Raw genomic sequence first — 25,938 nt, forward strand, 5'->3', positions numbered from 1 at the left:
AGCCCAGTACGGTGGCTCGTGCCTGTAATCCTAGCTACTTGGGAGGTTGAGTTTGGAAGGATTGTGATTCAAGCCCAGCCAGGGCAAAAAGTTCACAAGACCCCATCTCAACCAACAGTGGTGTGCTCAGTTGTGTGTGCCTGTGATCCCAAGCTGCACCGGCTAATATGGGGAAGGATCATGGTTCCAGGCCAGCCTGGGCAAAAAAAAAAAAAAAAGTTTGTGAGGCCCCATCACAATGGCAAAAAGGTGGCACGTCATCTTTAGGATGACAGGAAGTGTAAAATAGGAGCATTGCACTAGCCTAGGCAAAAAGCAAGACCCTATCTCCAAAATAACCAACCAAGAAGGGCTGGAGGTGTGGCTCAAGTGATAGACTACCAGCCTAGCAAACAAAAAAGCAGCTGGGTGAGGTGGCTCACACCTGCAATCCTAGCTACTTTGGAGGTGGAGATTGACAGGATTGGGGCCAGCCCAAGCAAAAAGTTCCTGAGACCCCCATCTTAACTAATGGCTGGGTGCAGTGGCAAAGGCACACACACACATACACGCACCTGTGTTTTAATTATTCCTTTGGACATATCAGTGTTTGGGGGAGGTTTTTGCCATGTTTGTTTCTTGTGAACTTAATCAATCTACCAGAAGGCCATTTTATTCTAGTTTCCCCAACTCCTTCCCTGGAGAACCCCTCTGCTTGTTTTTCACTTTTGCTGCACTTGTACCCAGAAACAACCGAGTGGCAAGAGGCCATGTCAAGACTCTGCTCTGTGGGTAGTCCCACGTACTATCAGTAATACCACATCAGGGGAAAGGTGTCCTAACCTTAGCACTCTGAGGCCAGTGTCCCTTATCCACCAGCACCAGAAAGACCCTGCAGGAGAACGACCTCCTGCCCAGAGTCACAGCAGAGCCCTCTGACGTTCTAAGAGCCATGGATGGCTGGCTCCGCAATTAAGAGTTTCTTGGGGCTCAGTACTCACTGTCTCTGTTCTGAGGGTTGTCCCCATCCTTACACAGATTGTTAATCAGGATGTTACTTGGGGCCAGTAGACAGAAGAGAGCGAGAAGAGGGCACATCTGGGATTGCAGAGGAACTCCAACTACTGCTCTGGGGCGAGAAAGAGAAAGGAGGGGAGAGGTGGGGGCTGGAAGGGGTGGAGACCGCTGGGCTGGCCCAGGCGGGACAGTGCACGGTGTGTGCGCTCTGCGTCGAAAGGGCAGTGGGACAGAGCCCAGGACGCACGCAGTTTCCAAGTGTCTTGCTCTTCCTGTTGGAGCCATGGCAGAGAACTCCGACAAAGTCCCTATCACCCTGGTGGGGCCAGACGACGTCGAGTTTTGCAGTCCCCCGGTGAGTACCGCCGGGATCTCCAGTCCTCCTGCCGGGTAGTCCACACTAGCTCAGGCTGCCCAAGGGTGTCCGGATCCACTACCACGGGTTGGGTATTTGTGCCATTGAACGTGCGATGGGTCGGGGGACGGGGGTGGGGCGGCAAATTTGGGTGCCCAGATGTGTGCGTGGAATGGCATCCCGCGCGAGAGTGTGCAGGGGGCTTGGAATTCACAGATGGGAGGGGAGGGAGTCATCCTGTGGCAACAGAGAAGGCGATGTCCCTCGAAAAGTTTGCGTCTGGCATTTGCAAGCCTCAGGACCAGAGACCCTCGGGAGGGATAGCGGAGGAAGAGGTCCCTGAGGAGCTCAGGGAGAGCCACTTCCCCCAACCCCCAGAGTACACACACGCCGATTCCCCGGGGCCCCGGCGCAGGGACGCGCAGTGGCGACCCGTCCCTCTCCGTCCCGGCCCGCAGGCGTACGCCACCGTGACCGTGAAGCCCTCCAGCCCCGCGCGGCTGCTCAAGGTCGGAGCCGTGGTCCTCATTTCCGGGGCGGTGCTGCTGCTCTTCGGAGCCATCGGGGCATTCTACTTCTGGAAGGGTAGCGACAATCACGTAAGTCCAAAGTGTGGTGTGCGGGGCACCGACTGGGGTCCGGGTGCGTTGGGCGGAGAGGGGCGCAGGGTCCCGAGGCGTGCGGGGTGCCAGGTCCTCTCTGTCACACTCAAGATCCCCTCTAGGTGGAGCCAGAGTGCTGGTCGGCGAGGGGAACTCAGTGGTTGGCTGGCCTGCTGGTCACCGTGAGGCCCGCCTTCTGGGTCCTCTGGGGACACCTCTCTTCCACCCAGCTCTACTGCTGTCTGCTCATAGGCAACATGGTGGGGAGGCAAGTCGGGGTTTGAGAAAGAGCACTGGAACAGCACTAGGGAAGGCAGCAGACCGTGGCAGGAAAGCCGACTTGGCCCATCCTGGCCTGGCACTTCCACTTGCCACTTGTGTGACCATGAGTAGCGCACGTTGCCTAATTGAATTCAGCTTACTCACTCACAAAGGAAGAAATGGAACTGAATGACCCTCAGTGCCTGTCCCAGCTGAGAAAAGCTATAAATTTAAGACCTAGCACAAGGGGAAGGAGAGGAATATTTAGACCCATAGTGAGAGGTGAATTTTGATCCTTTAGGAGGCTGGTTGTGTGTGTGTGTGTGTGTGTGTATGTGTATCTGTGTCCTATTCATTAACTCTCCCTTCTCTCTCACTCTGTTTTTGTTGTTTTGCTTTGTTTTGTTTTAAGTCTAACTTCCTTAAAGGTGGCAAATCTCTTTAAGAATCAATTCTGGACCAGTCACATGTGATTTCATGGTAAATGTCTCACTAAATACTGCCCTACCTTCTTTGTATGCAGCTATTTGTTTTAAAGCTCCATGTGCTCTCAGGGGTATAAAAGCTGCTTCTAGCCTGCCTGGGCAGAGTTCCAGTGTGTTCTCTAAATACCTGCATGTTTCCACCTGTGTAAAAAGGAGCATTTTATCTTGATGACCATTGCCACATTGGGTATAAGCTTATTTCAACTAATGGGAAAGAATTCCATCTCCAGGGTGCACACAAAGGGTTCTTTCTTAATCCCTGTCCTCCGAAGATCTGTGACTGCTGTTTTTCCCCCCTCTCTCCCACCATGAAATTCAAAGCATGAACGAATTCCAGTACTTAGAGAAAATAGTGCTGGAAGCAATTCAACCATTTTACACATCACATCTTCTGCAGTCACTGCATAATTTGTATTTCTAACTCAAATGCCTAATGTAGGTAAGCATGCCATTTAGCACTGAGTCTGTTTTAGAGACTATATCAAATTTACAAGCATCAATTTGTAAGATCAGAATTGCACTGTATTTTGTGTGGATTTGAAAAGTGCCTTAAATGTATTTGTATTTTAAGTGGAGAAGCTGAGCCAGATGCTCATATTTGAAAGCAGAAAATCTGAACATGAGAACGACTTCAATGTCTACATCTCCATTAGTAGCAGGGTTTGGATTACCATCCCTTTGGAAGTTTGATGTTAATACTGTCTTTTATAGATAACCAAACCTCAATGGTATAGGTCATTTGGGGATAAAATTAGATTTGCTTTTTAATTTTTTTGTAAATATTAGGGTCATGATATATATAAAAGGAATACCATTTGGCGTTTAATTATTCAAGACAAAATGGCTAACTGACAAGCTTCTAAGAGAGATTGAAAAATCCTACTGAATAAGCAAGGCTCCCCTTTCTCACATCTTTCACTTTCCTGCAAGATGTTTGGCTGTGTAGTTCAAGAGAGCAGTATTAAATTCTAAGAATACGGAGGAATAGTGAATCACATTTTACTGCCAACAGTCAAAGTTATTGCTATTTCCTACACAGACGGGAGAATAAAGAAAATCATGGTAGGCTTTTTTTTCCTCCCCACATATCTAATGCTGATCCATATTATTTAAGTCTACAGAACAAATCACAAGATTCTAAAGAGAGTAAATTTTGCACCATCTATGCAAAGCACATGCATGGGTCTGATTTCTCCAAATACAAATCTAAATCACTCGAATAAAATGTGATCAAAAATGGTATGTCTGTCAAACAGAATGACTGTCAAGCTAAATGGATTAGCCTATTTTGGGAAATCATCTGTGTCTCTGCTCTTCTGTTTGGGTTTACAGAGGAGAATCAGCTATAACTCACCTCTTCTCCCTTTAGTATGGGTAAATTCCTGAGGACAGGGCCACTCAAATTTAGCTGGAGGAATGTGAAGCCTGGGGTGCTTCACAGGGGATCACTGACTGAGCTCAAATATTAAGGCCATTTTTCATCCACATTATTATAAATGGAACAACACATTGAAATATGGGAAATTCTTGCCAATGCCAGATGACTGACCCCCCACCCTGTGGGATGAGGGAAGGAGACCACTGCTTGGGGCCTTTCTTCCCAGACTAATTTTCTTAGGCATTTTCCCAAACATGATGTAATTAATCTTATAGAACGTAGGCCTTATTAAAAACTCATTAGCAAATATCCTTGGCTGCAAAAGGCACCGCACTGAGCAGAATTTTGGCAAACAATAAACTTCATTGTACTTGGAAAGAAATCGCCTTAGCTCCCTGGGCTTAGAGTAGACAATGTAATTGCTGCCCCGTAGCCCAGCCTCCTGCCCAACTCCAAGTCCAGAACTTTGGAAACTGCAGAGTGGCTCCCACCCTCCTCTACCCTGCCTCATCCCTTTAGGAAGACACAGGCTCCTGGGGAAGACAGTGTTGTGTGCATACAAAATGGGATGACATTCCAAAGTATGCATTATCTAGCATAGAGCCTTGATTGGGGGAAGAGGTGAAGGTGGCCAAAAGTGAAATTAGGATGGCAGGCCAGCTGTGAATAATCTGGAAATGGCATAAGCTCTTAAATGTTGCGTTGTTTTAGCCAATGCTTTAAAAAAAAAAAGGAAAACGAGAAAGAGAGACTCTTATTACCTGAGTAGAGAGGACACATTTATGCCAGCAGGAAGTCACAGGCCAGGCTGTTTTGACAGTTATCATTAACCTGTATGAACAGTGGCTGCTTAGAGAGCCCCAGGCAGAACAGAGCCTGCTTTCTCAGCCTGTCCTGCAGAAAGCCCTGACTGGGCCAAAGAAAACAGGTTTCTCTCACTGAGCTGGAGGACCACCTGAGGAGCAAAGGGAAAACAGATTGATTTGGGGCTCTGCTCCAGCTCTACTAAGTCAGAACCCCTAGAAGTGGTCAGGCCGTCTTGGGGGACAGTAAACTGCAGGCATCCAAGTTCCTCAAAGGAGGGAAGAGGGCCAGCTTAGGTAGATGTTGGTGTTTTCTGTCCCGTCAAGTGAATACTGCAGCCTGAAAGGAAGGGTGGAGGTGGCAAAGCCATGTCTACATCTCTGGTGACAAAACAAAACAATGTTCTGCAGGTCTTGTAATAATGAGCTTTCTCCAAGTAATGATCCAATAACAACAGATACATTTTCCAGTGTTTGTCCACGTAGCAGTCACTCTTCGTATCTAGGGAGAAAATCAGACTTGAATTAAATTGGAGCTATTTGCAGTTCTGACTGGCTGACCTGCCATCAGGTAGAAAGCATCTTTGATCAGTTCTCATTCTTCCTCTTTGAAGATTTATACATATGTATATGTACACACATATAATTTATCTAATCATATATTGTGGCTAGATAGATAGATGGATATAGGATTCATATGCCTCTAAGTCTAAAAAATAAAGAAGGAAGAAAACCCCACTAACTAGCCTCATCACACCCAGAAAGGTCTAGCAGGGCAGCTGCACAGAGCAGGAGCAGGATGTGAATCATTTTTAAATTAGTATAGTGATAAGAAGTCTAAGCTAAGAAAGCCCTCTGGATCATTTACTTCAGTAGAAAACAAAAAAAGAATTCTAAGTGGCAGAATTTTTCTAAGAAAATCTTACTCAGAAATGCAACACATACACACACATACACACACACACACACACAAGACAGATAAGAAGCAGAGCCACTCTGGGTAGACTGTGGTAGACAAGGGAGACATGGCCTCATGGCCTTACCTCTCCACCACCTCACCTCTGGGCTACACCCATGAAATCTCAGAGCTCTAGAGACATAAATGAAAACCACCCATGAGGTCCAACTTCATTCTACGTGCCAAGCAACTCCCACGACCCAAGAACCCGTGGTGTGGACAGCTGTTCTGCATTCTGGGCCATAGGTCTTCTGCAGTGTCAAGTTCCCTCTCCTCTTCCACACTGCCACATGTCCAACTGTACAAAATGTCCCACACGCTACCATATGCCCATCCCATAGGGTTAAGTGAGTTTCCCTTCTGACAGGAACAGATGTGCACACGACCTTGCTCTCTACAAATGCTGCTCTGCATTAGGAATATCCTAGCCCTGTCTGCCGTCCTTACTGTATGCTACAGTCCATAGCTAATCTTGACCAAAAATTGAAATCACTTTTCAATGGACGCACACTGCAGACTTCTTCAGCTGAAAGCTCAGTTGACTCTCTGCCACCTCAATTTCTGTGTATCCATCAATGGTTCTCAACCCAGCTGCAAAGACAATTGTGCTTAGAAAATGAAAAACCACTCTGAAATCCCAGTACCACAGTTCCAATTTCATTGGTTCAGGGTAAAACCTGCGTATGGTACCAAGAGTGTCTGCACATCAAAAGCAGCTGGGTTGTTTGCCAGTCCCCAGTTTTTAAAGGCTCAATCAGAAACAGTTCTAAACATTGAATTTAGAAGCTTTCTTCTTGGATAAAGTCACACTTTTTTACAAATGTGTTTATCCAGACCAGACCAGTCATGCTGCTGAGCCTTGGTTTCCTCTGCCACTTTGGTTCAGTGGTTTGTTTCCGTTTTTATTTTTATCATAAAACTTAACTGACATTGAAATTTTACTGGTATAAATTTAAGGACAATAAACTGTTTAATTAATAACCAAAAAATTTTTTTAAAAAGGCAGCTGGGTGAATCACTGCTATTCGAATTACTGCCATTGTGAATCACTGAGCTATTCAAATAGATGTCAGAAAGTAGCAAAGGTTTTACTCGTAAGATTTTTTGGTAGAAATCATTGTACTAAGTGATTGTGAATGGATGGAGTCCTCGCATATAAATGTATTACTATTAAGGATGATTCTGTGTATCTCTGAAAACTATGATGGCCCCCTCACACACTGCAGGTCTAAAGAAAGCTTCACTAACTCTGGTGTTCACTTCCAGATTTACAATGTCCATTACACCATGAGTATCAATGGGAAATTACAAGATGGGTCAATGGAAATAGATGCTGGGAACAACTTGGAGACCTTTAAAATGGGAAGTGGAGCTGAAGAAGCAATTGAAGTTAATGATTTCCAGAATGTAAGTATATTTCATGCATTTAGAGAGTTTAGCCAGGCAAGCCCAGGAGACTGTCCCAACTCAAGGAGAAGGAGCATCCCACACACACCCAAGTGGTAACTGTTCTTTACAGTGTCTCATACAGCCACTGATAAGTGCATTTGTCTTATAGCATGTACTTCCTGAAAAAGGACCACGCTTTGTGTTCATATTTTCAAAATGAAAAGACATCTCCATGGGGGAGTAAAATACAACACAAGAAGAATACCTTTGAATGTGCAGATATGCTTCTGTCATCTCAACTACTCAGGAGGCTGAGGCAGAAGGATCACGTGAACCCAAGAGTTTGAGGCAGTTTGGCAACATAGTAAGACTCCCCACCTTAAAGAAAGGGAAGAGGAAAGGCATATTTACTGGATTCATGTTCTTAAAGAAGTCTGTTTTGAAAACTAATTTTACTTCTAGGAAATGAAAGATACAGACCTAGAAATCAAAATAAAGCTTGATTTTTTTAAAAAATGGGAAAAAATCACAATGCCATTGAAAAGAACAAGTTCTTCCTGGAATTATATAAAGTCTAGGCAGAATGATTTGAAAGAACTATGTCTTTCCAAGTAATTTCCTGTAAAATGGCAAATAAATTCCTCAAACTGTCCTAGAAGGTAATGAGGTCTGAAAATTGAACTTCTAGAGAGGAAAGAAATTTTAATGACCCAATAGTCTCATCAACACTAAGTCAGATCTACCTACATACTTTTCTCCATTCTTCTGACTTCCCATTTAATCCAGGAAATTAGCATGGGCAAATTCCCTATGATAGCCTAGGTTATCTAGCTATGGCCTATTACAGATAAAACATCTGAGTTCCCTTTGAAGACTGTTTTGTCTTACAAAAATTTAATTTACAGGCAATTTGAGAAATTTAGCAATTGAGTGATGCTTCAGCGTACATCTGCAAACCAAAGTGTCACTCCAGGCTTAATTTCCCATTGGCCAACATAAATATCTCGTTCACTCTGATGTTCTGTGATGAGAAGAAGCATCACTATTTGGGTTCTGTTAGATCTGCAGATGCAGTAAGTTAAACTTCATAATGAAGAAGGACCCTTAGAAATACTGTTTCTTCTGAGAGTTTATTGGCCACACACATCTCATCCGCCCATCTTCCTATAATTGATGAGAAAAACCTAAAAATGCTTTTCATTTTAATCAAAACACTCTTTTTGTTGTTATCAAATGCATGTCACAAGTTCTTTTGAATTCCCAACAGATGCTAACATTAGAGCCCTGGGATGTTACATATTGATGAGGACAAGGATTGGCTATGTTCAGAGTGGTCCCTGCCCTGGGGACAGGCTCTGCAGCTCTGAATGTGCCCAGCTGCATTTTGGTCACAGCTTTGCAAATGGCTCTGGACCTATTAAAGGTTTTTACTGAGAGAGCCAGGACAGGGTAAAAGCATTTTTTCTTTGTACTGCTCAATATAAACTAATAAAATGTGGCTTCTCTACACTCATCATTCAGTCCAGAACAAAACTGAACAACTGTGATGGGCCACAATATCAAGATATGCAAAGGGAGCTACAAAGATGAATAAGAAAAGATCTGTCTCTCTCAGGACATTCACACATCAAGAATATCCTTGGAAAACATTTTAACCTCAAGCCTGTATATCTGTTTTATAATCTGCTGGTTCTTTCGAATAATGGGCTTGGTTGTGTCTTGTCCTCGTAGACCAAGAGAGCCACAAATATTTTATAAACTGATCAATTCTCTTTGATAGCGTCTGCATTTCTCTAAGTCAGAACTGGTGAGTAGAACATCTTTTTTGATGGATGGTACCTGTTATAAGTTTAAACAAGCCTGGACTTTTGAAAACACATGAATCAGCCTCTCTGGTCATTTGCTATTACTTTCTCCTGTATTTTAAACCACCACTCAAATAGAGGAAGTGTTGATTGAAGCTGTGTTGTGCAAGGGACAGTGCTAAGCATGGGAGATGGAAGATGACTGATACTCATCCCTCAAGAAACTTCTAGTCTAGTCAAGAGGCAGACACACAGCGGGAGAGAGGGAGAGAGAGAGAGAAATGGCTTCAGGTCAGCCCCGGAAACGCGCTGTGTTGAGCTGTGAGCAGAGTGCACAGAGCTCACAGAGGATTCACTGCCGATCAGGGGCTGTGAGCAGGTTTGACAAGAGGCGATGATAATTGAATCAGGCACTGAGGAATGGTCTGGACTTCAACAAAAAGAGAGGTAGGGGCAGGGGCTTTCCAGGTCCAGGGAACAATCATGAACAGAAGTGCACTGCTTCCAGTGTGGTTGAACAGTGAGAAGGGGACATGACACACGCATAGGTGGGGCCAGATTACAAAAGGTTCTGAACTCAAATGAACGATCTCCCCTGTTCACCCCAGACCCCAACAAGATTTTAATAAAGCTGAATGGAGAAAAAAAGACCTCCTGAGCTAGAGTAACACTGAAAAAAAACTACTTGAGGCTCTGAACGCTGAGAGCTACAAAAACCGGGTTAATCCATACCACGCGGCTGTATATTCTAAAATATACAGCATTTGTGCTGTTGGTGTAAGCCAAGCCCCTAGACCTAATTCCCCATTTCAATAGCAAAAATCCTGATTCAAAATTAAGAGACTGTACCAGTGGATATATGAGTATTCACTGTATAATTCTTCTAATGTGTGAATGTTTGAAATTTATAATTTAAAAAACTGGAGGAATAAAAGGATAGTATAACCTATCTGGAAGATAGGCAGGCTATTGATTTCAAAAATCAATATAGCCCCCAACTGTAACATAAAAGAAGACAAATTAAGGTACCTTATAGTAAAATATGAATTTAATATGTAAATGCCCAGCCTGATCCATTAGAAGACATAAACTCAAACACATGCATTGGTAGTTGAATGACTGTCGACACTACAACCTAAAACACAGATGGACATAGTGTGTTTTGGCAATTAAGTGTTATGTGATTTTTCTCAAACAGTGGGCACAAGTACCAATTTTTCTCTGGGTATATGGTGGCATACACCTGTAATCCCAACACGCAGGAGGTGGAGACAGGAGGATTTCCAGTTCAATTCTGGGCTGTGTAGCAAAAACCCATCTCCACAGCAACAATCCCAGCTATACAGGAGGCAGATCTCAGTTCAAGACCAGTCCAGGCAAAAAAAAAGTGAGACCCTATCTGATAAAACAAGTTGGGCTTCTTGGCATATACCTGTGATCCCAGCCATGTGGGAAGCAGAGGCAGAAGAATCAAGGCCTGAGGTCAGCCTCAGGCAAAAGCAACACCTTCCCTGAAAAATAAGCTAAAGCAAAAAGGGCTGGAGGTGTGGCTCAAGTGGTGCTGCACTTGCCTAGCAAGTGTAAGGCCCTGAGTTAAACCCCAGTTCTGCCAAAAATTTTTTTTAAAAAACACCAATTTCTCTCCATTTTCATAGTAATTGCATTTCTAGCAAATTTCTCACACATTTAAACTCTATTGAAATCGTTCTGTGTTTATACATAAAATGGCATTGGGTTCTAGGCTTACATAGATATCCACAAACAGTATTTTTCTTTGGACCCCGACAGTTAGTTGTTCAGGACTACTCCAGGCTCTGGGCGGGGACCCGGCATCCCTGGCACTGCCCAGTAAGATCAGGAATCCCCCAGTCTGTGATAACCAGACTACCCCAAAGAGGTCTAAACTGCCCTTTAGGGTCCAGACTCCCTGCCCAACTTGAGAACCTCACGGGAGTCACAAACACAGATGAAATCCCTTAGAAAGAAAACCTATACAACTAAGGTAGAATTTCCTGACTCTTTGGATAAAGAATATTATATTTTTTTAAATCTTCACTTATTGCCTTTGTTAGCAAATTTCTTCGTTATCACCAGCTTCTAAGGCCTTGTTTGCTTATCTTTCTTGTGTTTCTTTTAGTTACCTTTGTTTAATCTCCTAATAGATCTGGCTGCTTGATGCAGATCTGTAGCTAGACACGGTGGTGAATATGTGTGAATTCCTTCCCACTGGTCCCATCCCCGTGGAGTTTCAGTTCTCTCCACCATGTGTGGACCATCAGAACTAACTCAATATTAGATTCACATTCAGTGCTGTTGATCTTCTGTGGAATCTGCTTTCTCCTTTTGGGGTGTGGGAACCGCAGCATAGTGTTTTCTCCCACATAGCTCACATTCAGAGGACTTGAAGGTTTGAAGATGGAGAACATATCAGAGAAGGAGATAGTGGTCTCCCTCCGCTGTCCTCTGTTTTTCAAACTATGAGTCCTAGATTGCCTTGCAGAAATTTGGCAGGTACCACAGCAGAGAGCAGTGGTTCTCAAAATGGGCTCCTCAGGCCACCAGCAGGGTAGCATCCAAGATCTTACTGGAAATGCAAATTTTAGACCTACTGAATTAGAAACTCAGGGTGAGACCCAACACTCTGTGTTATTTAATGAGTCCTCCCAGTGAATCTCATGCGAGCAAAAAGTTTGAGTCCCTGGTACAGAAAGAAAAACTTACTCTGCGTGAGTTCTCTTTGTCCTAAACTGGTGGTCCTGGCTCTGGCTGTACATTATACACACCTGGAGAGTGTTTGAATTCTCAGTGCCTGAGTCCCACACCACCAGTCCAGTGGGAATCCTTGGGGAGGGCCCAGCCAGTGTGTTCTTAAAATCTCTCCAGGGGATTCTGGTGCCTGCAGTCAGACCTCTACAGTCAGCCTTGGGCTCTTCCTCTGTGAAGCAGGGACCATGCCTGCCTCTGTCTGAGAGAACTAGTGCTGGGAGAAATAGCTGAACCCAGTTGGGTGTGTGCACATAGCCAAGCAGGGCTTAACGCAAATAACAAGTCACTTTGGGAAGAATACACCTTTCCTTCTCTGTTCACCAGACTGTTATCCACCAGCTTCTGAACACAAATAGGGTAGAATTTACCATGAATCTCCTCCAGCGTGACTTATGTTTAACTTCATTCTTCATTTAAGAGGAGTGAATTTTGCATGAGGACTCCTAGATTTGTAAGCGTTCTTTGCCCTCCATTCCTTAGAACCATCCCTGGAACTAGTTCTGTGTCATCCTGACATTCATTATCTCAACATAATAAGAGATTATCAGATTATCAAAGTTCAGACTTTTGGTGGCGTTTCCATTAGCATGGCACTAAGTTTGTGAGCTTTAAGGATATTTTTGGCCACTCACTTGTTGTGAAACTAAAAACAGCAGAATAAAAGCAAATACTCCAGGGACAAACCATGCAGTCACCCCTGCATGCACCCCTGAAGGTAGAAGCAGTGCCCACTGGCAACCAAAAGGAAGCTCGTGGCTAATGTTCCCTTGAGGCTGATCCCAGACAGAAGGAGACAATGTTTATATCTCACAGGGGACAAAAAAAAAAAAAGTACCCATGTTTTTGAGTAAGGTCTAGGAACAAAATTCATCTCCTATTTTTTTACAATTGTACAAAGGTTTTCATTGTGGTATTTCCATACATGCATATGAGGTACTGTAATCGTATTTACCCCCTCCATTGCTCTTTTTATCTCTTCTCCCCTTTTAAAAATAATTTTTAATGGGCTTCACTATTTTATTTTCATAATGTATTTTGATCATAGCACACCCTCCCACCATCTTCTGGTTTATAGAAAGCTTTTCTGTTTACTCTGGGCTCAGGAATTAATGGAGTTAATTTGACAAACATTTTTTTGGGAAAAAAAATAAAGACTCAGATACTGATCTCTAGAAGTTTGTAATTGAGTGAGCAGTGTAGACTAAGTATCAAATGACAAGGGGACTTTAGTTGGAGGCAAAAGGGCTGACCTTGCTGTGGAGCTCAGAGAAGACTGTGTTGACAAGATGGCAATTATCTGAGCTTCTGGTGTAGATGGAGTAACTAACTTACTCGTACTCTGCCTTCACTCAGATGTCACCCCTTGCAGTCACTTCTCCTAACCATGCTAACTAAAGTGCCACCCCGGTATTCCTATCCTCCTACGCCTTACTTTTCTTCCTAGCCCTTATTTCTACATGACTTCATCTCTATTTTTATTATTAGGAAATAATGCTAAAAGGTAAATTCCATGAGAACTGGGGTTTTATGTTTTGTTCATCCCTATACTTGGCACCTGGAATGGTGCCTGGCACACAGTAGACAATAAAATTAAATAGATGAATGGATGGATAGATGGACAGAAGATCTTTTATCTCACAGGGCATCACGGGAATCCGTTTTGCTGGAGGAGAAAAGTGCTACATCAAAGCACAGGTAAAGGCTCGTGTTCCTGAGGTGGGCACCGTGACGAAGCAAAGCATCTCTTCTGAGCTGGTGGGTACCAACATGTGCATACCAGGAGAGAGTTTGGCATACACTGCTTGAAGGCACTACTTCTTCAGTCTCTAGATAGGTTCATGACTAGGATCTAAGTTTTGTTTCTTCTCTGCCAAAGGAAGTTAAGCTGTTTGTCCTACTGCCTCCAAGGGATCATTGTGATGTAACGTAGCACATTTAAAGGTTTGCTATAGCCATATTTTAAGGTGCATTAAGAACATGGCACTCACATAATCCTTATTTGCTGGATGCTAGCACTACCTGGTCAGTAATTAAGGTTTCACAATAAAGATAAATGATTCCACAAGATAGAATCTTCATTAAATGGACTTCACAAGCCCTCTAAATTTCAGCCCCACTCCACGTGGGAATTCTCCCCAAATATTCTGGATACTACTAGAAGCTTCAACAGGACCCTCTCCCTGTGGCTTAGCCAGTTTCTAATTGTTTTGCCCAACATTGAGCAGAGATGGCTCCTCCCACAATTTCTTCCCTTTAGTTCAAGGTCAGCACAATGAAGCTATAAAACATACAACTAATTCCTTTTTTATGTGCCAATTTGTGCATTTAAAAAAAATTTTTTTTAAATAATTCTTCCATTTATTATTGTAAATTGTCTTTAAGCTTAATTTTTAAAAAGAATTTAAGAACTGTTCAGAGTTCTGAAGACACATTTAATAATAATACCTTACATTTTTATGATACTTTAGGGCTTACAAAGTGATCACACCATTATCATCCACTTGAGCTGTGGCAGGTATAATGGAAAGAAAATAGACCTTGGAGTCCCAGTTCTGACACTTGCTATGGATATGGTTTTCACTCCTTGAGCCTCAGTTTTGTCATCTGCAGACTGGGGGTGTATGCACTATGCCCACCACCATAGAATCTACTAGGTGGTGAGTGGAAAACTGCAGCTCATTATTGCTAATTTTATTAGGATCATCTCTGAGCTTTCCAGCATCCCTAGGAGGGAAGTGAAGCAAGTGTCAGCTCCCTCAGGTAAAAGAGGGAAAGTGTGGGTAAGCAAAAGTACCTGGAAACCATCTGTTTGTTTGCCCCCGTAGGAGCAACAGCAGCCAGTGTTGTCTCAAAACAAAACAAAACACAAACTAAAAACAAATTTGTGAGTATTGAAAGCAGGCCACCATGTCCTCTGTTACCTCTTTCCTAGTCCCACTTTCTCTAATGTCCATCCTGTGAGTTGGTTTGCGGACCTCCATTGCTCCATTCCCCTGTGAGGACACTCCAGCTTACTTCTCCTGCACTGAGCCACTCAGAAGCCAAGGCCATGTTCTTCCGTGAACTCACTAACACCAGTCCAAAAACAGGATCAAGACCTCCTTTGTTCTGATCCTAGAGCTTCTCCTGAGTTATCACTATTTTTAACAGTCATACCACTCAGCTTTTGTTAGGCCATTTCCCCCATATGTGTTGGTGTCCTCTCATGCCTTTCACAAGGACCAACTCCCCAATTTATCAAGATCTAATCATAGCTTTACCCAAATTTTGTAGTGTTTCTTTTTCAGATAAGTTTTTTTCCAGATTTTTAAAAACAATACTTTGTCACTGTAGAAAATTTGGTAAACACATAAAAATGCAGAGAAGAAAATCACCCATAATTGCATGATCCACAGATAAGTAATGTTAACTTTTTGGTGGCTTTTCTGTATGTGCATGTGATATTGTTTTCATAAGTGCAATTAGACTGCTACACATTCTGAATATTTTCACTTTAGCTCTTTTAAAATGTAGATTTTTATGTCTTTTATCTTCAAACATTTCAGATGTCTTCAATTTTTCATTATTTCAAACAATAATCATTGAAAATAACCATGGTAAATATTTTGTATTTTAATCCCTGTACCTGATTCTTATGCCACAGAGGTAGATTATTTATCCTGTATTTTAGTTGTTTATATCATGCATGGTGGGTCCTCTGATGGACAAAAACCATTTCAAACAAACTGTTTGTTTGAGTTAGGCTTGTGCTTAGCTGTCAGTGGCAGGTAACTTCAGTTAGAGTAACTGCAGCAAACAGGGGTTTGTTTTCTCCAGAGTAAGCAATGCAGAGGCTACAGGGACCCGCTCTGCCCAGCATCTTGGTGATTATTTATTTATTTAGTCTCTTCTGCTCCAAACATGACGGTTGCGCACTGCAAACCCTGATTTACCCTTATCAGGAATAGCAGGCCTCTCAGCCCCCCAACATACTTAGCCTGGATCTCAGTAGCCAGCACAGTTCACTCTACCACCCCTAGCCAGTGGAGGGCATGAGAAAGCAAGTGTCTCTCCTGGAGCTGAGTACACTGCTGTCAACAATAAAGCAGGGTTGTGTTGCAAGGTAGGAGGAGGAAGGAAACTGGGCAGACCACGTGCACCCAGGTTTATTTAATGTTCTTAGCTTATAGGACACATCTATATGCATTATTCCAATCATCCCACTCCTCTCCACACCACTTGAGACTATGAGAGGACAGATTTATGTCCTAAATTTTTTCATCAGCTTTCTGTAACTTTAAAAAGCTACTACACTCAAAGAGCATTCATTTCCCAGATGGAGTCATTTCATTTGAGGTAAATAACTAGATTACCTGACTGTTAGCTTCCTCCAATAACTTTAAGTTGTTTTAATGCAACCCTACCCCTGAGGGAGAAAGCATAAATGAAGTGCTGCTTTTAGCTAAAAGTAAGGAGAAAACATATTAATTTCTCCAACCTACTGCAAACTAATAAATACATGAAAGGAACAACCTAGCAAAAATAAATTTGTCTCCTGGGTTATCAAACCATTCTCAGCAGCTCACTGTAGAAGAAAATCCAGGGTTTAGCTTTGAAATCTCAGTGGCGTGCTTGATGTGAGGAACATCTGAAATATGTTTTGTTATAGCTGGGAAAGGGAGAAATGGTTTATGTTAAATAATACTTTGAACCGAAGACATTAAAGAACCAATCACTTGCTTTTTCCATTGTTGTTTGGAAACTGCAGAACAAAACCCCAGCAGATTTTCACATCAAATGAAGGGTTCCTCTGTCCTTCATAGGATTTTAGGGTCTGTTCAATTGCTTTTCCTCAAAAACATCTTTGATCAAAAACATCAGATTAACCTAAATCTCAAAGTTGGTATCAAGTAATTTTCACTTCAACTCAGAACACTTGTGTTCACACATTACAGCTATCCAGAGGAAGGCAGTGGAGTGGGTGTGTTGAATATTGTGACAAGAACTGTGAAGGGACTGGAACCTTTGAGTGTGCATGCCCGCACCCGCACGTGCACTCATGCACATACACACACATATTCTGTCTGAGTTTTCGTAGGGTAAAATGATATTTAAACAACATGTGACTTTATATGCAGCAGATGCCACCACCCCCTTTGCTCAAATGCATTTCATTTCACTTACAGGAAGGCAAGATCATGCCAGTTAAATATGAAGAGAATTCTCTTATCTGGGTGGCTGTCGACCAGCCTGTGAAGGATAGCAGCTTCTTGAGTTCTAAAGTCCGTGAACTCTGTGACAACCTCCCCATTTTCTGGCTTAAACCCGTGTATCCAAAAGGTAACACTTAAATTCTTATAATGGGTACTGGACTCCTCCCTTTTACTGAGAGTTTCCTCTGAGCCCCTCCGCAGGCTTGTGCATGCAACAAGAACATACAATCAGGATGCATGTGGTGGTGTCTCCATAGTTAGCATGAGAGGTAAAGCAGAAGGAAAATGACAGCCATTACTGTGGAGTGGAAGGGAAGGAGCAGCAGGGCTAACAGGAGGCAGAGCAGGAAGACAGAACACCACTGCATTACCTGTGGTACCTACAGCTTTTATTGATGACACTCCCGCTTCTTGCCACTCTGCCTCTTAATCTCAGTTGTTTGCACCTTCCAGTTTTACATTTTTTAATTCTTTAGGCATAGCATCAAGGGACGAAGAAGCTGTCATGCTGGCGAATCTTTATTATGTTCAGACCTAGAATTATGGGACAGCCAAAAGCTGCTGTGGGTATAGGCTGAGATTCCTCAAGTTTAAGGCTTGAGCATCAGCTTCCAAGTCTATAGAAAATAAATGCATGATCCCTGGGGCTCGGAGTTAGGATGGAGGATAACTTTGAGCTATTTCCAAGTGATGAAGGGCAGGGGAGCCCACAGGGACTCGCTCTTTCCCCTGAGTTTCTCCAGTCCACAGGGGACCTCTCACTTTACTTCACTGTGGTCACCACACTGGCCTCCCAAAGGCCTACTTTGTAGTTCTGGTTCAAGTGTGAAAAAAAAAAAAAGGTCTTTCTCTTAGCACAGCTGAGATAGGCTGTGTTTTCTGACTTTATTGAACACCATGAAAAAGCACTGAGGAAATGAAGAACATACAGGCATCGTAACTACAAGGCTTTTTATTTCGGGGTGGGGAGGTGGTTGGGATGGGGCTGAAGGCATGGCTCAAATAGTATACCATCTGCCTAGCAAGCTCAAAGCCCTAAGTTCAAACCCCAGAATCGCTAAAAGAAACAAAACAAAACAAAACAAAAAGACTACCAGGCTTGGTGGGGCCCTGGGTAGCGGTGTTTAATAGGTAGTTTAAATTTTTTACAAATGAAAAAAGTTCTAGAGGTAGATAGTGGCCATGGTTGTGCAGCAGTGCCATTGAAGTGTACGTCTCAAAATAATTAAAATGGTAAATTTTGCTATGTCTGTTTTATCACAATTAAAGTAATACTTCACCGGGGTAGAAAGTGCAGATTTCTGATTCTACCATGACTAACTTATTCTTACAGCTCATGAATCCCAATCTCTTCCAGAGCATGGAGGAGATGGCTACTCTCCAGGCCAGGCCAGGCCAGGAGGATCCAATGTATAAGCACTGGCAGTGGCTTCCTGGCACAGAGGGTGAAGAAAGATCCTCAGGCCACATGTAGGCTCAATGAGAAAGAAACCTTCTCTGGAAAGAGTGTCTGTAATGACTGGAGGGGGCTGGAGAGCAGGCTGCCACATGGACTGTACTTTTGTCATTTCTGCTCTTGCCCAGTGGCTTCTTGCCAAGTTCTGGCTTTCCATTCCCCACCCTCCATCATCTAGGTAGGCCTTCTTGCTTTCTACCACTCAGGAACCACAACCTCTTGTACAAGAGTCTCCCACACTGGTACCAAGTAGAGCTCTCCCTACTTGGGAGACAGCCTCTTACCTAGAGTTCATTCTCTCATTCAACAAAATTAATCAAGGCCTATCATGTGCCACAAAGCTTGTTCTAGGTTTTTTGAGGCACATCAGTGAATACAATAGGCAAGATTCCACACCCTCAAGGAAGTGTAGCAAGAGGAGACACCAAATTAAAATAAGGAAATTATACAGTATGATACAAGATTCTTTGCAAAAACAATAGTGCAGAGCAAGGGGTTGGTGAGTGGGGGTGGCAGGACAGTTCTATTGGTGGTGCTAAGATGACAGACACAATGAGTAGCTTCACCCTTAGGAAAGAGATTGTTCCCTACATCCAAGATGGCCTTCGGTCCCTCGCAGCCCAATAGCATGACCACATCTTAAGTATTCAGTCAATACAACATCACACAAGAATGACACATGTTGGACTGGGAGTACAGCTTAATGACAGAGCACTTGCCTAGCATGGGCAAAGTCCTGGGTTTGATCCCCAACACTGGAAAAAAATTCACATACTACCCACACCAAAAAAGTAGAAACCACTTACATGCTCCCAGATTAGAAAAGGATTAAATAAATGTTGGTATATCCATAGGATGGAATATCACAGACATTAAGAATTTTTTTTCCATTCTAATCTCTCTTAAGTGCAGTTATATTTTACAATAAAATGAAGGAAATAAGTCTCCCTCTAATAATGCCTACCTTCTTATGTAATTCTCATAGACACCCCCAAGTCCAGGGTCAGCAGCCCCTGCCTTTGGATCTTGAAGCCAGCAGGCAATCAGTGTTGCACAGCTAAATTACCAAAGGCACTGTGAAAGGTGGCTGGACACAGGTTGAAAGGGAGGGAGGGACAGCTGATGTCCACAGAGCTCTGACCCTGAGCCGGGCACTGTACTAGAATGTCATGTTTGTCCCCATTTAATTTATACCAACAACTGTTAGGGTAACTACTCATATTCCCATCCTAAAATGAAGAAAGTAGGGTTCAGAGATTAAATAATTTGCCTGAGGTCACTCAACTACTTAAGTAGTGGAGTTGTGAGTTGAATTCAGGTCTCCCGATTGCCTCTCCAATTATACTCTCTATGGAAGTTAATTACAGCTTTAGAACACTGACCAAAGTTGTCATAAATAACAAAGCATGACATGTGGGTGCCTATTATATGCAAAACACTGTACAAAAACCTTTAGATACAAATTTTCATTAATACTATCATTATCCTGAGAATTAGAAATTATTATCCCCATTTTATAGATAAAGAAACAGAGATTCTGGCAGACACCAAAGTACCATATTGTGTGGTACCTTCCATCTTTGTCATATGGCCATCAACCATCCTGTAGGATCCATGAGGCAGCGTGGCTAACACAGCACTGGATTGAAAGACAGAGTTCATATCTGGCACCTAGCCCTGATACTCATCTTGTTATCTGGCCAAGTCACTTGGTCTTTCAGAACTTTGGTGCCCTCACACATAAATGCAGCTGCTTTTTCTATTCCATATGATTTTTTATGAATAAACCAAGATAATGTCCATGCAAACTGTAAAGCTTTATACCTATACAGTCAATCCATTAAGAATACATAGGGCTGGAAGTAAAAGACAACAGGGGTTTAAAAAAATGTGGGTTTAATTTTGTGTTGTTTTGTATAGCAACAAGCATGGAGATTAGAGGTTTTCTGGCATTGTCAGCTATTCTGTGATACCATCAGATATCTGTCTAGGTTTCCATTTTGCTACCTGTAGTACCGTGGCTTACCATCCTTGTACTTATCACTTCACAGTTACAAGTTGGCTTTCCTAATTCCAGATATCACATCTACATTAAAGAAAATGGACTAGGGATATAGTTCAATTGTAGAGCATTTGCCTAGCATGTGTGAGGCTCTGGATTTGACACCCAGCATTGGAAAAACAAAGAAAGAAAAAAAAAAAGAAAAAGACAAAGGAAGCCTTACCTAGGCTCTTTTACCAAGAAAGCAAAAGTGTTCCTACTAACAACACTAACATATTCCTCTTATGTCTTAGGTGAGTTACTCCAGGCCACTCTTCATTGCAACGGAGGCAGAGAAAATTTTATTTATTCAGCTGTCATAGTGAAGTCAGGCAAAGAAAAAAAAATGTGTGGGGGGTATTGAGAACAGAAATTTGTCAACAATCCTCCAATGTCTGCTTGAATTATTATAAAACCTAACAGGGACTAGGGGAGTAGCTGAAGTGGTAGAGAACCTGCCTAGCAAGTGTAAAAGCTCTGAATGCAAGCCTAGAACCTCCAAAAAAATAAATGAAAAAAAAATAGGAAGCTGGGTATGGTAGTTCACACCTGTAGTTCCAGCTACCCAGGAAGATCACTTGAGCCCAGGGGATGGAGGCCAACCTAGGCAACATAATGAGATCCTGTCTCAAAAAACTAAAGCAAACACAAAAACAAAAACCCAATAATCAAGTTATCTGTATGCTTAACTATGAACCAAGACTCTAAAACATATTTTGTTATTACAGAAAGCATCATTAGTACAAAAACTTAAAAGTATTTAGCTATGCTTTCTGGTTTTTTTTGGTTTTGGGTTTTTTTTGGCACTACTGGGATTTAAGCTCAGAGCCTCATGCTTGCTAGGCAGGTGCTCTGTCACTTGAGCCACATCTGGCCCTTCTTTTTTTTTTTTTTGCTTTAGTTATTTTTTTGGATAGGGTTTCATGGTGGCCTTGGACCATGATCCTCCTACCTATACTTCTTGAATAGCTGGGACTACAGGTGAGAACTAGCAAGCCCAGCTCATTTGATATTCTTATAGTTCTCATTTTGAAAAATGCAGATCTAATTATTATTAGATCTCAATTATTCAAATAAAGGTATTAATTTATAGCAATTTTTTGCAGAAATCCAGAGAGAAAGAAGGGAAGTGGTAAGAAACATTGTTCCAACTACCACAAGAAGACCATACAGTGGGCCGCTGCACAATCCAGGCCCTGGAAGACCAAGTAACGAAACTAGACCCAGTGTTCAAGAGGATACAGAACCCTTCAATCCTGATAACCCTTATCACGTATGTACTGGTATTTTTATGGCATGCTCAGGCGAACATAATGCTAAAGTGGTGTTTCTGCTTGGGGTTTCATATGAACACTTAGTGTGCAACAGAACGTGACTCAATTATTTTTAAAATGTATCTTTATCTACTTGGCTCATGGTTTATAATTAAGGGGAGGAACACTTAGGCATTGCCTCTGTAGTGTAAAATCCTTATTGGTTAGAAAGGATTATAATTTCAAGTTGCTTTCTGGGCTCTCTTTTTGTGTCACAGGAAAATCCATGAAAACAAATTCCTATCAGGAATTTGATTATTTTAAAATGTTTCCAGGAGTGTGCCCTGGAGGCAACACACTGAATGAAAGTATTCTCATCCCCCTTTCCATCTACTTTACTCAACCATTCACCAGACATTGTGGAGTACCTGCCCTGCGCGCAGAGACAGGAGTACCTTCTGCCCTCAGGGGCTCTTAGTCCAGTCAGGATAGACGCATGCATACCTAACAGCGCTTCGTACTGAAGCACTGACTGAGAACTGATGTTTACAAGGATTTAAGGTGCTAAAACCTCAAATCTTCCAAGATTTGATAGTTATTTACCATAAGTATACTTTGCAGGTAGTAAAAGGATAGTATTTATTTGTAACTAGTTTTTAAAGTAAAAAATAAGGGTTTAAAAAAAAAACAGTACAAAAGGGTACGGTGAAAACCTTCCAACCCAGACACCACCCTCTAGAGCAGCTTATTACCAGTGACTATTTGGGGGTGAATTTGATCAAAGTACATTACATGCATGCATGTAAACATCACAATGAAACCCTAAGTACAATTAATTTATGCTAGTAATTTTTGAAAAAAGAATATGAACAGAGTGAAAATGCAGAGTAAAAATTAGACTATTTTCTTGGTTTCTTGTGTGAAGACACACAATTTTTAGCACAAAAATTCTGTACTTTGCTCTTTCCAGTACCAAGACAGTATTTTGGAATTTTTTCTGTATCTTCTATGTAACAGCCAATTTATTTAGTAATATTCACTTAGTGATATTCCCATACATGGATAGGCGTGTGGAAACTTAACTAGTGTTTTGGTGGACATATAAATTATTTCCCTCTTGCTATTGTAAATTCTGTTGCAGTACACTACCTTGTACGTGACTCAGGGTTAGAGGAATGCAGGTAATGCAGAGGAAGCTCTTAGCATACATCTTGGCACACAGCATTGCTCAGTGTTAACTATTAGTATTATAACTCATGTATGCTTCGAAGTAAATCTTTAGTATAAATGCCAAACACGTCTGCTACATCAAAGTAGATGGGAATTTTACATTTTAATGGAGGCTACTAAATTGGCTTCCAAGCAATCATACCAGCTACGTCTACGAATGGTAATGGAAACGTTTATTTTGTGGTGCAGGGGTTGAACACGGAGTGTCACACATTGAGCACACAGCCTACCACTGCACTGCATAGCCCAGCCCCATCACTTTTAATCTTGCCAGTCTCTTGGGAGCGTAAATTCTCTCTCCTGGTTATCCTGTCTTTAATTATGTATACGGTTAAACATCTTTTCATGTGCTAAATCACTAATGTATTTTCCCCATGTAGCCTATTCAGCCCTCCACTGCTTCATGTTACAAATATATTTTGTAGTTTATCATTTTAGACTATTTTAGAACGATTTAGAGCAAAATGTATTTTCTAAATAACCCAAGGCTTACCAGAAAAATCCAGAATGCCATAGTACTTCATTCCATCAGCTCAAAGATGAACAAGAAAAAAAAAAACTGAATAGGCAAACAAAATTTAATAGTTTTTTCTCCAGGTAGCTAGGCTGGCTGACCCTGTTCAAATGTGAGGGCACCAGCCCCATTACAGAATGGCAGGATGTGACTTGTCTGCCCTGGTTCCAGACTTGAGTGATCCATATTCATTGAAAAACTCCAATTAGATAAATTTTTCCTTTATTAAATGTTGAACTTCAGGCAGAAATAATTCAAGCATTTCTCCCCATGATCTCAATCCTTTAGACACTTCTTTAAGAAAAATCTTAAAAGCAACAGCCTAAGATTTCCTCCCTTTTTAATCCTAACCACCTTTGTTGGTTTCCTTAAATTGAGGAAATACCTCAACCACCAGGCTCTTTATGCCCTTTGTCCCAAAAGAAGTCAGCTGCAATTAATCAGGTGGTTGTCTTTTTGTTGCTCCAGATGAACCCATTTCAAGAGATAAGGAGAAAAAGTCTTTAGAGGGATGTTAGAAAGTAAGATAGTAGATATTTTGATGGCATTTATACAGTCTGTATCAGATAGTGTTAAGGATTTGTTCATTTTGTTAGGTGTGATAAAGGCAGCATAGCTGTGTAGGAAAATGTCGTTTTGGAGTTATACTCTAATGTACTTATGGGTGAAATAATACAATAACTTCAAATTCATGTCAGAATTTAAAATACCTCAAAAAGAATAAAAAAGCAAATTTAAGAAGTTAGCAATTGTCACATTTGTATAAGTATTGATGCTCAGTGCAACAGCTTCCTCCACTTTTCAGTGAATTTGACATTTCTAATATTCCCACCCCAAGTTAAGACTGAAGACTGAAAAAATAAAAATCCCAGAATCAGCTACCTCCAGGAAGAAGTGTTAAACTGCACAGGGAATTTAAAGATGAGGACGTCTTGGCATTATAGTTCAGAATATTAAGACAGCATCCATACAGAACCCTGATCCCTAGAAATCCTTGAAAAGGCAGACCACATAGGCAAAGTGAACACAGGGCAAGTTTCTTCGAGAATTGTAATATGTCCAGCAGTGAAAATGGAAAGTTTTACTTCATCAATATGATTTTGCGTTTGGTAAAGTTTAAGGTCTTAAACTTCTACATATTTTTATGGAAGCTTTTCTGAGCCCTTTTATACCCATAGAGAGACCATCCCCCTTCTGTTGCTAAAGTAAAGGGAGGAGAAACAACTTGAGAGTACTCTGGGAGCCAGTGGAACTAGAACTGAAATCCATCCTTAATCTAGATCAATGACGACCATGAAAGCCATTACTACAGGAAGGCACCAGTGTTCAACATAAAAATGTTCAACATAAAAATGTTCAACATAAAAATGTTACTTTTGTTTTCTTATTTAAAACAAATTGAGTCACTCGGTAACCATGTTTCACTAAAGGATGGGGGAACTTCAGAATATCATTGAACACACACACACACACACACACACACACACACACACACACACACACACACACACACTATATTTCTGCCAATGGCAGATTAGGTGGGTGAAGATTCCTTGGTGTCAGAAGCAATTCTGAATGGTGGCAGGTTACAAGATAGGAAACTTACAACTATTATGACTCCTCATAGCAGTGAACAACTCGGTTTTTTTGTTTTGTTTTTACCATACCGGGGCTTTAATTCAGGGTCTTCACCTTGAGCCAGCATACCAGCCCTATTTTTGTGCAGGGTTTCTTGAGTTAGGGTCTCACAGAATTGTCTGGGCTGGCTTTAAACCACCATCCTCCTGATCTCTGCCTCCTGAATAGCTAGGATTACAGGCATGAGCTACCAGGGCCTGGCCCAACTCATCTTTATTTTAAAGTATCATGCATGCTAGAACCTTCTCATTATGTAGAAAATACAACTAATCCCTTTATTTCACAGCAGCAGGAAGGGGAAAGCATGACATTTGACCCTAGACTGGATCATGAAGGAATCTGCTGTATAGAATGTAGGCGGAGTTACACCCACTGCCAGAAGATCTGCGAACCTCTGGGAGGCTACTATCCATGGCCTTATAATTATCAAGGATGCCGGTCAGCCTGCAGAGTTGTCATGCCATGTAGCTGGTGGGTGGCCCGCATCTTGGGCATGGTGTGAAATCACTTCATGTATTTGGCACTGTCAAGTAAGAATTAACTTGAGAGTTGACAACCAAAGAAAGTATGCTGATGCTGAGGGGCCACAAAGTATTTTATACTCAACCTGACCAATGTCGTCCTAGATACTTGTAAGATTTTCTGAATTGCTTTCCAGAACTGTTATCTACCATGTGCAAATGTACTGAAAGGGTAGTGTGTCTACAATGTCATAATAATCCCTTCATTATTTGCTTTGCTTTGACAATAATGCCTACTGTAAGTCTTCCTCAGCTATTATGAAATAAACAAAACTTATTTACAATTTGTCAAAGA

General features: G+C 42.0%; 1 protein-coding gene across 2 annotated transcripts; it reads left to right on the forward strand.

The window, feature by feature from the left end:
- Positions 1 to 1,163: 1,163 nt before the first annotated feature.
- Positions 1,164 to 25,938, forward strand: Cnmd (chondromodulin). Of its 2 annotated transcripts, none has more exons than XM_020164901.2 (7): positions 1,164 to 1,351; positions 1,810 to 1,950; positions 7,105 to 7,245; positions 13,440 to 13,553; positions 16,964 to 17,117; positions 21,594 to 21,760; positions 25,412 to 25,938. In XM_020164901.2, the coding sequence occupies exons 1-7, from the start codon at positions 1,280 to 1,282 to the stop codon at positions 25,622 to 25,624; spliced, it is 1,002 nt and encodes a 333-aa protein (XP_020020490.1). In that variant the 5' UTR covers positions 1,164 to 1,279; the 3' UTR covers positions 25,625 to 25,938. The 2 variants fall into 2 exon arrangements, with proteins under 2 accessions (XP_020020490.1, XP_020020481.1); XM_020164892.2 differs by having other exon boundaries at positions 1,165 to 1,351; positions 25,409 to 25,938.

Source organism: Castor canadensis, chromosome 10 (assembly GCF_047511655.1).
Source record: "Castor canadensis chromosome 10, mCasCan1.hap1v2, whole genome shotgun sequence".
Lineage (NCBI taxonomy): Eukaryota > Metazoa > Chordata > Mammalia > Rodentia > Castoridae > Castor > Castor canadensis.